The sequence below is a fragment of the Oenanthe melanoleuca genome, chromosome 5, assembly GCF_029582105.1.
Source record: "Oenanthe melanoleuca isolate GR-GAL-2019-014 chromosome 5, OMel1.0, whole genome shotgun sequence".
NCBI lineage: Eukaryota > Metazoa > Chordata > Aves > Passeriformes > Muscicapidae > Oenanthe > Oenanthe melanoleuca.
Genome location: NC_079339.1, coordinates 10,654,065 through 10,665,693, shown reverse-complemented (window position 1 = coordinate 10,665,693; position 11,629 = coordinate 10,654,065). Strand labels below are relative to the sequence as shown.

Genomic DNA, 11,629 nt, shown 5'->3' with positions numbered 1-11,629 from the left:
AAGTAAAAGTGAATTCTCCTCCAGACCACCAAACCTTCATTCCCTCACCTGCAGCAGGGTAGCCCAGCTCACCTCAGGAGAAGCAGAGGCTCACAGAGGGCACCAAGGCACAGGTCTGCACAAGCATAAGTCGTGTACTTACCCAGGGGAAGAACTGCAAGGCTGCAGCCTCTCCAAGAGCCTGAAAGCACTCAGGGACAATGTTGCCACACTCACACTGTGCACTTACCAACAAGGTGTGAACGTTCACACCACCTTCTACAGTTCACTCCTCCTTCAGGAAACAAAATTCTCACTCTGCCTGCAGTCTCTTTAGCCAGTGTCACCCCACCGCATGCCAGAACAGGGGAGCAGCCACGACCCCGACCAGGCTTTCCCCCTACTGACACACATCCCCCACTCACTTTGGAGGCTTTGTTTGGTGCACTCAAACCTGTCGGAGATAAGGCTCACCAAAGCACCTCCAACGGCACTACCAGAAATGGAATCACCCCTTTGTCACTGTGTCCTTGGCACGGAGAGAACTGGCTGAGTGCAGGCACTAACAGCAAGGTTTTTCTGTGTGGAGCTTGACTGAGGTTTTCGATCCTTCAGGGGGTGCCATTCTTCTCTTAGTATTATCTTTCTGCTGATTTCATGCAGCCTGAAATACAATCAAGTCTATTCGTACTCATGGCACATGAACTCAGAAAAATTTGTTTAAACAAAGTGGAACATGCAAAGGCACTTCCACTGCCTTCAAACAACAGTTTTCTTCCATAGTCAGCACAGAATATTTGCCTCACACTGGCTCCCCATTGATACCCGCAGATTTTAGATCTTTTCCTTTGGGATAAATCTCAGCCTGAATAATGCTCTATCAACAGCAACTAATCTTCACCATGTCCCTGCCAGAGCAGATACTTGATGTAAGGTCTAAACAGGTCCAGGAGCTGGCTGCTCCTCTGGGCCAGCTTCCCACCATGGATGAGACAGCATCCTGGAGACCCTGCACTTCACATCACAGAGTGGTCTTGCTGAACTTCTTGGCATTGCCTCACCCACAGCTTGTGAATGATGTTGCTGTAGAACATTCTGTGTAACTGTTTTTTGCTGGTTTTTTTTTTTTTTTTTTTTTTTAAAGGAAATAGCTATTTATGGAATAATTTTTTAAAAAGTGGTCACTGTTACATCATAGTACCAATGCAGTGACTATTGCTCATTCCCAAACTGCATGAGAATGCAAGTTCATAGAAAGACCAAAATGAGCATTTGAACAAAGAACATGATGTTTTGTGGTAGATTTGGACCAGCTTTACCTGCCGAAGCCCTTTCACAAATCACATCAGCAACAAACTGATCATTTATGTGTCAGAGTTCACCACCTCATGAATTTGCATGGAGCAATTTTGTATCACTGAGATGATAGTTACAGTCAGTATGGAAGTCACATGAGAGTTGTGTTACTACAGTTATTACTATTCCTAAATCAACGTAGGATTTTTTTTCTGCATTGTTTGCTAAGAGTATACAAAATACACTTCCCGTTTAAGCCAAGGATTTTAATGAGGGATTTTCCAGCATTTGAGGAAACGTGTGATATTTCTTTTTTTCTTTACTGGAATGGGAGACTTAACTTGAGTCAAAGCAATGCTTATCACATAAAATCCTGCTTTCTCATTCGAGGAAAAAAAAAAAAAAAAAAGTTAGATTCAGTTTCAACTTCTGCTAATCAAGGAAACGCTTGAACTCGCCAGAGTTTGAGCTGCCTCATGAGGTCTCTAAAATCTAGCCATCGCGGGCTGATGTAGTCGTGCAGCTCTGGTCATGATACGGTCCCGTTCTAGACCACTTATTTTCCCATTTCTTCCTCCCTGTGTCTCCCTCCAAGCCTCTCGCTCTGCGCTCTGCCCCGGGCACGGTCCGGGGCGCGGGCAGCGGCTCCGCGGAGCTGCGGGCGGACGGGAGGAGGCGAGCCCGGGGCAGCCCCGGTGCCGCCGCGACCGCCGGGCAGGTGCGGCGGGCAGCGCTCCGGCTCGCCCGGCTCCGGGCCGGGGGATCGGCCTCGCCCCGCGGGAGCCGCGCAGGGGGCTCGGGCAGAGCGGCGGCCGGCTGATGCCATGGGGACAGGCTCCCGGGCCAGCCTGTCCCGCACAGGTAGATGCCGGAGACAGAAGCCTCCAGATGTCTGGACGCTGGGGAGGGAGGGAGAGAGCACCTGAGCCCGAGTAAAGGAAAAGTTTCCGTCATCCCCCTGCACATACCTCTCCGGGGTGTTGTTACACACTGCGGTTATCTAGAAAGGCAAAGTCACGAGCACACACTCACTCACCTGACTTCTGAAACACTTTGCTTGAGGCAAGATGTGAGAGAAACCTCTCACCGGCTCATTCCTTCCCGCCGAGTGTCTCCCGCTGGCCAGGGGAGCAGATCTCCAGGGGCATTTCCTTCGGTCCCGCCGAATTTGCAGTGCGACAAAGTGAGCGGAGACACGGTCCATCCGCTGCTGGCTTCCAGCACCCCCTGCGAAGCCGGACCTCTGCACTTCTGGAGCGTCACGGAGCAAAGACGTTAAAGACTGTAAAAAGCCAACAACGAGGTGGTCACACTAAGATTTTGCTACTAGCCAGCAGGGAGAATGCTGTGAGAGACCCCGATCCTGCAGTGGTCTAGCTTTCTGGCCGGGAAGTGACCGCACTTAGCCCGTGGAGGTTTGCGGATTGGGAATAGCACAAGGCACGGCGGATCTTCCCGGCGCCCGTAACCCCAGGCGTTTCAGTGACCCTGAGCTCGCCCCAAAGCAATACCACTCGCTCTGTTCCAAGGCACAGAACTGGGGTCTAACCTTCACCTGCCATAACAGTTTGAATCGTGATCTACTTGAATCGATCAAGTAAATCAAATTCATTTTGTTAGATAAAAAGCGCACTCTAGCTGAGTCATAGATATTAATGATGCCCGATTTGCCACCTTCTTACTTATATAAAGAAGGCTGTCATTCCAGTTACTCATTATAAATTCACGTTGTCCAAATATGGGTTTATTTTTGGAACTTTGATATTGGATGGTTTTTCATGGATTTTTGAATGGATTGAATCTTGTTGCCACTCTCCTGCTTTCACCTACCTGAAGCTAGGATGTCTAGAATTAGAAATTATGCTTCAGACAGCGTAAATATAATTATATATCGGTGGTTAAAAAGTCTGTCCCCAGTATAACAGGCTGAGGGGCTCATCGGATTTTGCAAGTTGTGCCATGACTCAGAATCCAAAAATCTGCCGTTACAATTAACAAAATACCAAGGGGGTTGTTTAAGATAATTTTCAATAATCCTCTTATTCCCCCCCCCCACCCCATGTTGCCCCCAATCCAGCTTAAGGAGTGTTTGAAATGTGGGGGTGGGGGGGGGGGTGCCAGAAGAGAGATCGCCCAGCCACGCCAAGGTCCACCCACTTCTCAGCGCTGCTCTATAAAAGCGAGCAGTGGAGCGCAGAGCTCGGCAGTGATTACTTCACACACATACACACACAAAGGAGGAGTTCTCGCTCCTCAGGAAACCCTGCAAGCTCGGATCGCTACTACAAAAACATTTGCCTCAGTGGATTATCCTCACTGTCAGGTAAGAACTACTTTTTTTTTCGCGTCCTTGGCAGCAACAAAAGGTTCAGGGGAGGTGGAACGCAAGTAAAATTCTGCTAAATTTGGACTGTTTTGAAGAGTTTGGAGTTATGCTGTGGAGTCCTGCACTGGCTCTTGGCATCAGCTGCAGTTTACAACATAAGATCCAGAACTAGCTGGTTCTGCGTGTGAAGTGGGAAGAGGAGCTATCAGGGAATAAACTTCTCGGCAGCAAAACACTTGCTGGAGTTTGGAAACGATGCGTCCGATAGCCAGCTCTCTCTAATCTTACGAGTTTGCTAAATCCTAATGCAAGCCGCTGGGGGTATTCTGGAAATCCTGCTGGTTTTCAGCCGCCTCTGCAACTAAACTCCCGACAAACGTAAACTTTGGAGGCTCTGTTATTTACTCTGTGATAAGTTGTTGAGCAAATATTAGCTTCTGGTTCATATCAGACACAAAGTCCCCGGTAGCCTGGGGGCTCTGCGAGGGAAGGAGCTCTCTGGAATCACCAGGAATAAAGGACAGTCCTTACTTGACTTTTACTAGCAAGCATGCTTATAGTTCTTCTCTTTTCCCTCCAGCAGGAGCCCAGCCAGAATGAAACTAGTTCACGTAGCCCTGCTCTATCTCGGCTCTGTGACCTTCTTCGGGGTGGATGCTGCAAGGGTGGACGTAGCGACAGAGTTCAAAAGAAAGTGAGTATCGGAGCGCGCTCTCCTGCCAGCGCCCCGCGCCCGGCTCCGGCCGCGATCAGAGGCACTGCATTCCCTGCGGGAATTGCTCAGCTCCTTAAAGGCCTCGCGCCCTTTCAGGAAACATTGGAGGGAGGGAAAAAAAAAAAAAAAAAAAAAAAAAAAGGAAAAAATTCGGCGCTGGCAAAGATTTTCGCCCCTCGAATCTATTTGGTTTGGCTCCCGCCCTGCAGACTTGCGATAACAGGCTCTCCTCTTCCCTTGCGCTCCTTTCAGATGGACGAAATGGGCACTAAGCCGAGCCAAGCGGGACGTGAAGCCTGCGGGCGTGCTCCGAGGGCTGGGGGCAGCCGCCGACGTGCTGCCTCTCATACGCACCCAGGACGTGAAGGAGGATTCCCGAGTCTCGCCTCCCAGGTAAATTCCAGCCCTTCCTGGGCTCGGGCACTTGCTGGAGGCAGCGGAAAGTTTCGGGGTCCCCTCGTTTCCGGGTGTTTAGGGTTATAGTTGCTGTAGGTCCTCCCCGGCCCAGAGGCAGGTCCTGCCAGGGCTGCACATCGCGCTGAAAGCGCCTCCCGCCTTCCTTTCCCCGCGCTCTTTAGCTGGCGGGAGATAGTAGCGCCTCCGCTGCGAAAGTCAGATATAAATAGTAACTTGAGCCCGGGGTGCAAAGGGAAAAGTAACAGCCGTGAACCGGCGGGGCCTCTCCTCGCACGGGCAGCGCGCTCTGGGCGCAGCGCACCACTGTGTGAGGGCACAGCGGCGGCTGCTGGGGGCACCGGCCCTTCTCCAGCCTGGGGGGCTCCCTGTCCTCCCCTTCCCTCGCCCACCGGGTCCCCTCCTCCGGGCCCCCGCTGCGCTTTTCTCATGCCCGTTCTCTCTTTTCCTGCAGCACCCGGGAGGATGCTCACATCCGCGTCAAGCGCTACCGCCAGAGCATTAACAGATTCCCCCACTTCCAAACAAAGGCGTGCCGCTTCGGGACGTGCACGGTGCATTGGCTGGTCGACGAGCTCCACAGGGCGGCCGTCAACGACAGGAACGATGCCGCCCCGCCGAACAAGATCAGCCCGCAGGGCTACGGCCGCCGGCGGCGTTCCCTGCCCGAGCCCCGCAGCGCAGCGCGCTCCCCCCGCTCCGGGCGGCGCCCACGGACGCGCCTCGCCGCCGCCCTGGGAGTCTGAGCGCCGCAAAACGCGGCCGAGGCCGCCTCGACGGACGGACTGAGGCTCGGGCTGGGACCCGCGGCAGCGGCGGAGGGAGAGCGCCCGCCCGGGCGGGACCCCGGCGCGCCCTCGGCGGGGGAGCTGCGAAGGGCAGCGGACGCTGCGCCCCCCGCCCGCCACCTCGGACTCTTTGGCCGCCCCGGGCCGGGCACCGCCGGCTCCCGCCGCCGCCCGGGCCGCCGAGGCGCCGCCGCTGCTCCCGAGGAGGGGATGCTCAGGGGGGACCCGCCGGCATCTTCTCTACCCTCTGCGTTATGCGCACCCGGCAGGGAATCGGACACTCCTTAGTCCCTGCGGGGACTGCGATATACTTGAACGTTACAGAGAGGAAAAGTGCAATTGTACGTGGTTTTTGTTAATTATAAGTGCGGTGTGTGTGGATCACGAGATATGCATTGGTATTTAAGGTTGTTCTGTGTCGTGTCTTTTTTTTTTTTTTTTGAAAAATATATTTTATTTTTATACGGTTTATATATATATATATATATATATTGCATAAGGGCATTTTAAAACATTGTATCCCCTCTATTTTTCATATCGTGAATGTCAAACGTTAGACTCTTTTTCCATACCTTTTTTTATCTTGCATTCCAGACTGGTGAAAGATATAGAGAATGTATCAGCTGTTCTCCATGGGCAATATGTGAAATAAAATAAACACAATTACATAAAACACTTGGGTTATGTTGTCTTTAGTGGGGGCAGTGGTCAAAATGAATCATTTCTCACTGTGTTCAGTCCTACCCATGCTAATCTAGAATGGCAGTCCTGGGACAGACCAAAACTCTGCCCTTGCTGACTTTGTTAGCAGCCACCTTATCTCACCAAATGGAGTAAACTCCGAGCCAGCAATGCATCCTAAAATTCCAGGGCAGGTCTGTCGAGAAGGCTCTAAGGCTCTTTTCTGCCCACACGTTCAAGCCAGGGCTGAAACGTGTCACAGCTTGGATTGATCGTGCAAGTTTATTTTTTGCCCTAATTAATCAGAGAAACAACTGCACACTTCAACATTGCACAACAAAGTAACAGATTTATTGAGGCAGCACGTTCCAAAAATGGTCATGGCAGCTTCCAAGGTTATTTATGTTGAAGGATTTCCTGGGCCACAGTTCAGGTTAAAGTTAAATGGTGACCGGTTCAGTGCAGGGAGAACGTTTTGGATAAGAGCTTAGCATGAGGGATTTTGTTGTTTTGTTCTTTTTTTTGTTGTTTTGTTTTGTTCTGTCTCTCTCTCTTTTTTTTTTTTTTTTTAACAAATTCCAAGCACAGACCAGAAAACAAATGTGAAACTGAGCCTTATTAATGCACCACCAGCACCATCTATTGGTGGCTACTGCTTGCACTCCAAGAAAACAAACCTAAAACCTAAACAAGTGTATTTTAATAACTTCTTGGGGGAAAAGCAGCATTTCCTCCATTTTACCATATCTCTGAACATAGTTAACATATACAGGAGAGGACTGGGGAACAGCAGACCTCAATGCCTCTAGAATAAGTGAAGTGGGGATTTTTTATTTTTTTTTTTACCTAATATTAAATTCCTCAAGAGCATATATTAATGAGAAAAATTGAAAAGAACTGGCACTGACACCTTTCCAGGAAACTGCTGCAAAAACCTTGGGTAGGGATCTAGGCATGTATTCATGATTTTTCCTTCCAAACTTTGAAGTTCTGCTCAGAATTGCCTATTTTTAGTTACTTTCTAAGCACTTTCAGCTAAGATTTTTGAAATCCTGAGAGGTGGGTTTTCCACTCAAAACACTATTTAAAGAAAAAGATAATGACACTTTGCCAGTTTTAATTACCCTGTTTGTTAATAGCTGGAAGAGAATTTACCTATCTCCTGCCAATGGCCTTTCTGATCCAGATTTTGCAAGATGTAAGGGATGACATGAATGCATAGTCTTCAGCACAGGGTATAGCTGCCAGCTGAGAAACAGGCAAGTGGCTACTCTCAGACCATGGAAAACCTGGAAATTAGAATTGTTGCTGTTGCAAATTTTGTGATGCTTGCAGTGAGAAATTACAATGTGTAGGTTGAAGTGTGATCATACTTATTGTACACAGCACAAGAAAACAATGGAAACAGAACCATCCAATTTAATAGCTACAATGTTTTCCTTATAAGTCCTACAGTTAGTATTTCTGCCATCTAAATTTGGGACAGAAGGCTGGATTGGGCTACCGTGTGGTTAAGTATGTACTTGCCAACAAGTTCCTTTTGTTTGTATTGCCCTTTTTTCTTCATTTCATGCCAAAACCCCACATAGAGTACCTTTTCTTCCCTCCTTTCCTCTTCACTGGTGGAATGCACTTCACTCAAAGCTGAAAGACCCTGCCCTGAACCAGACAGGGCTCAAGCCAGCCAGGTGGTGCAGGATGGCACAATTCTGACCTGACTGGAGTTTAGGAAGTGCAGCTTGTGTTTGGAAGGACCAAGAGCACCACCTGCCGCGCCTGTAAGGAGAAGCAAAACTCTCTGCAATAAACAGCAACCAAAGGAAAGAAAGTTTGGGGTTTTTACTTCCCTCCATTCCCCCACCAGACTGTGAAACCACATGTTTTAAAGCACAAACACTGCTTAAAGAGAGTGTCAGAAAGTAGTAAGCAGCCCAGAGATGGCACATTCTTTGAGTGTAAAGAGCAGACAAAGAACGATGTCAGTGGATTTTGGCTGACCTGGGCTAGGTAAACTGGGGGAGAATGGCAGAGCAGGAGAAAGGCAGGCAGGGACTCTTTCCCATTGCACAGACTAACACTCCAGTCGCAGATCCAGGTTTCAAGGAATGGGCTTAAAAGGGGTAGAATATATCAAGACAGCATCCTCTCTTCTCATCCATTTCTGCACCAGACCCAGGTGTAAGCTGCCCAGGTGAAAGCTCTTCCTCCTGCCCAAGAAGGGGATGATACTGAAAAATCCCGGTGAAGCATCTTTTCACTTCATCCTATAAAGCAAAATATTGGGCATGAATGCTTAAATAGTGGCTGAAGTTCATCCATGATTTAGATTAAGATCTCTGAGAAGTGTAAGGATTTGGGGTTTTAGGCAGAACAAGATTGTGAAACAGCCCATGAAAATGAGCATCCTCCTATAACAGCAGAAGTTCAAGAAGAACTCTGTACTTAGGTCAAAGCCAGCTTATGCTGTAATGTGACAGATGAGAAGTGGAAGATGTCATCAAGTGCCTCCAAAATCAGGAGTATCTGTTTACACACCACCTTAGTTAAAATATTAGTTTCTAAGAACAGTCTGGTGTCCCATAGGACAGTATTTCAAAGGCTAAAAATTTGACTCGAAGTTCAATCAAGGTTCTAAATTAAAATTAAGTTTTGCAATGGTAAATATGTACTGGAGCAGGAATCCATCCTTATCCACCGCTCTGTTCAAGAGCAGATGCCAAAGGAGTGGTCACCATTCTCAGCACAGCCTCCACACTGAAGTGTCAGAAGAGTTCATGGAATATTCTTTATGAGTGATTACTGTGCTTTGTACCTACTCTAGGGACACCCTATGGCAGACCAAGAAATTCTTCGCTATAGACAATTTTTCATTTCTAAAATGGATTCCAAAGGCTATTTTTATTTCAGAAAGATTTTTGGGTTTCATTACTAGTTCTATATGGAATGATGGCAAGGTGCCTAAAATGCTGGTACACAAGGACTTCCCCATGAAGCCCAAGTGCAGGTCCCCTAACCTGGAAGAGGAAAACAAGTAATTATTTTTCTTTCTCCAGTTGGTACCACAAAATTTTTTTTAAACAGCCATGTCACCTGAACAACCACAAAAATTGTTTGTTCTCCAGTTACATCAGAAAGTGGTCAGAGTTCTTCCACTGTTACCTAGGAACAGATTCTACTGCATCCAAAAAGGAGAGACACTGGTGTACTTTCAGATGATTATCAAAATCTGCAAAGCATCTTGGTCTGTGCTAAGAAGAACTGCAGTCAGGTGCCAGATATAAACTCTTTCTGCAAGCACAATGACAGAAAGGGGAATACTAATGAATACTTTGGCACATATGAAGCCTTTTCTGGCTCATTGAGTACCCAAAGGACAGCAAGTCATAATTAAAGCCAATAATGGCAACTCCAGACCATCCAAATAGTTTCCTTGTGCCGTCAATTCACCGTTTCATATTATCTCACATCATACTTAAGTAGTGTAGAGCACACAGGCATCAGGAGAAAGAATTCCAGCATGACTGAGTACCAATAAGTAAATCCAATTATGCCTAACTAAAATTTGTTTATTGCCTTCACAAGGGTTTGCTTTTATTATCCAAATACTTTTTAAAGAACAGGGCGCTTTTTTTTTTTTTTCACCAAGTAATTTGTGTCAGCTTTGAAATTGTTTTAATTTTTAAATACTTAATTCTTTGGAGAGAGGCCACGTATCCTGCATGAGAAGAAGGAGCATAATTTGTTCATGAGGTAAAGAACTTTGCTATGTAAAAGCCTTTTTACTACAAGCTATGTACACTAGGCAAAATGCTTGGTAATGTCTCCAAATGAAAAACAAATGGTCCCATTTAGACTAGAATCAATGTTAATGATTTGATAAGACTGGAGTGTTTTGCATGCAACATTTCCAGCAAACACAACAGCAATGAGGATGCCAAATTATTTTTTTTACTTTCTTTGATTCTGTGATAACTTTTACAAAACATTTAACTAGACCTCCTTGAGTCTCTCATCCACTTACAAAATCCTGGGGTTTTCCAAAGGCAAGAAAGATCTGTTCTACCCACTGAAGGCACATATTTTGTAATAAATTCTGACTCTCAGAATAGGTTTGCAAACAAAGTATTCTTCCAATACTTTCAGTAAGTTGCCACTTCTCTGAAAATTACGTGCAACTTTTCCATCAGTTATAAAAAGTTTTATATTTTCTTCATACTTCTCTAACATGGTGTAAAAACAAACAAACAAATGTCTGGTTCTTAATCTCTGATGTCCAGCACTATGGGCAGAAAGGGGAGAACAAACAAACCGGATCTTATCTGTTAGTTCAGGAGCAGACTGAGCAGTTCATCAAACAAACATGCTTATTGTCCTTACAGGAGGGGGTTACTGTGACAGGAGTTCCATGAAGCTGAATCACTCCAAGACTGAAAGGCACCCAGTAATTCATCCCACTGCTGCTCCAGCACAGCACAGGAGGGTGTGTGGGCTCCTCATTTACCCTGATGTGACCCAGCTCTGCTGAATCTCTGCTGGAAAGCACCAAACTCTCAGAGGCCACCACACTTCCCTGCCTGCCCACGAGGGCTGGGGAGCAGGTCTGAGCTGCTCACTGGAAGAGGACAGCTGCACCTTGTAAAATATGTCTGTTGTCTTTAGAGACAAGGAAAAAGTGAGGAATTCTAAGTCACTTTTTCTAAGTAATTTTTTTCCTGAGGCTGTGCAGCCCTTCATCCCATTCTGAATAAGGAACACATTCGTAGTCTGGCCTTTATTGATAAACAACATGAAAAATATGCAACTGGCATATGTCATTAGTCTCCTTACTGCCTACAGACATCAGACATGCTGGTGTGATGAGCTGGTGAGCCAGATAGGAATCTGAGCACCAAATCCCAGGCCTGAGACTGATCCCATCTAATTGAAACAAAACTTCTACTGACTTCAGCAGGAAGAAAATCTAAGCCCCAGCTTTCTTTCAAAAACATGTCTATTTTTATACCAAAAGACTGTATTGCAAATTTTACTTTATACTTCATTTATTCCAAATTTCTGGTTTTGAACATTGAAGAAACTACTAAAACATACAAGTAAGCAATGGGATCCCTGTCAAAAAGAAGGAACACAAATCCAGGCTCTCCATCCAACCTGAAGTGAGTTCAGCAATGTATGCTTATTGCTGCTGCTCTGAGTGGATGTGGTGCTGCTGGCAGTGACAACCTCAGCACACATACATGTGTCAAGTGTGTCACTAAACATGTTCATGAGCAGGGATGGAATCCCAGAAACTTCCACTGCCCTTGTCCAAAACCCAGACTTCATTTTTATTTCATGAAGCAGGACTTTGGAGTGCTTTAAACACTAAGACTTTATATAACAGCATTTCCTTCCTCCTCTTTTTTCTCTTTATGTTAAAAAAAATAAAAATCT

At 46.7% G+C, this 11,629-nt stretch overlaps 1 protein-coding gene across 2 annotated transcripts; it reads left to right on the top strand.

Annotated features, from left to right (window-relative positions):
* Nucleotides 1–3,477: 3,477 nt before the first annotated feature.
* On the top strand, nt 3,478–6,191 carry ADM (adrenomedullin). 2 transcript variants are annotated; one of them, XM_056494206.1, is made up of 4 exons: nt 3,478–3,598; nt 4,182–4,295; nt 4,569–4,709; nt 5,185–6,191. In XM_056494206.1, exons 2-4 carry the CDS (start codon nt 4,198–4,200, stop codon nt 5,474–5,476), a joined length of 531 nt encoding a protein of 176 aa, XP_056350181.1. In that variant the 5' UTR covers nt 3,478–3,598; nt 4,182–4,197; the 3' UTR covers nt 5,477–6,191. The 2 variants fall into 2 exon arrangements, with proteins under 2 accessions (XP_056350181.1, XP_056350182.1); XM_056494207.1 differs by having other exon boundaries at nt 3,487–3,598; nt 4,185–4,295; nt 5,185–5,744.
* Nucleotides 6,192–11,629: the final 5,438 nt, after the last annotated feature.

Bases quoted from the DNA above. Each gene is read 5' to 3' on its own strand.
- ADM (XM_056494206.1), top strand. From the start codon at position 4,198: ATGAAACTAGTTCACGTAGCCCTGCTCTATCTCGGCTCTGTGACCTTC. The intron at 4,296-4,568 runs GTGAGTATCGGA...CGCTCCTTTCAG, and splicing joins GCGACAGAGTTCAAAAGAAA to ATGGACGAAATGGGCACTAA. The intron at 4,710-5,184 runs GTAAATTCCAGC...CTTTTCCTGCAG, and splicing joins TCCCGAGTCTCGCCTCCCAG to CACCCGGGAGGATGCTCACA.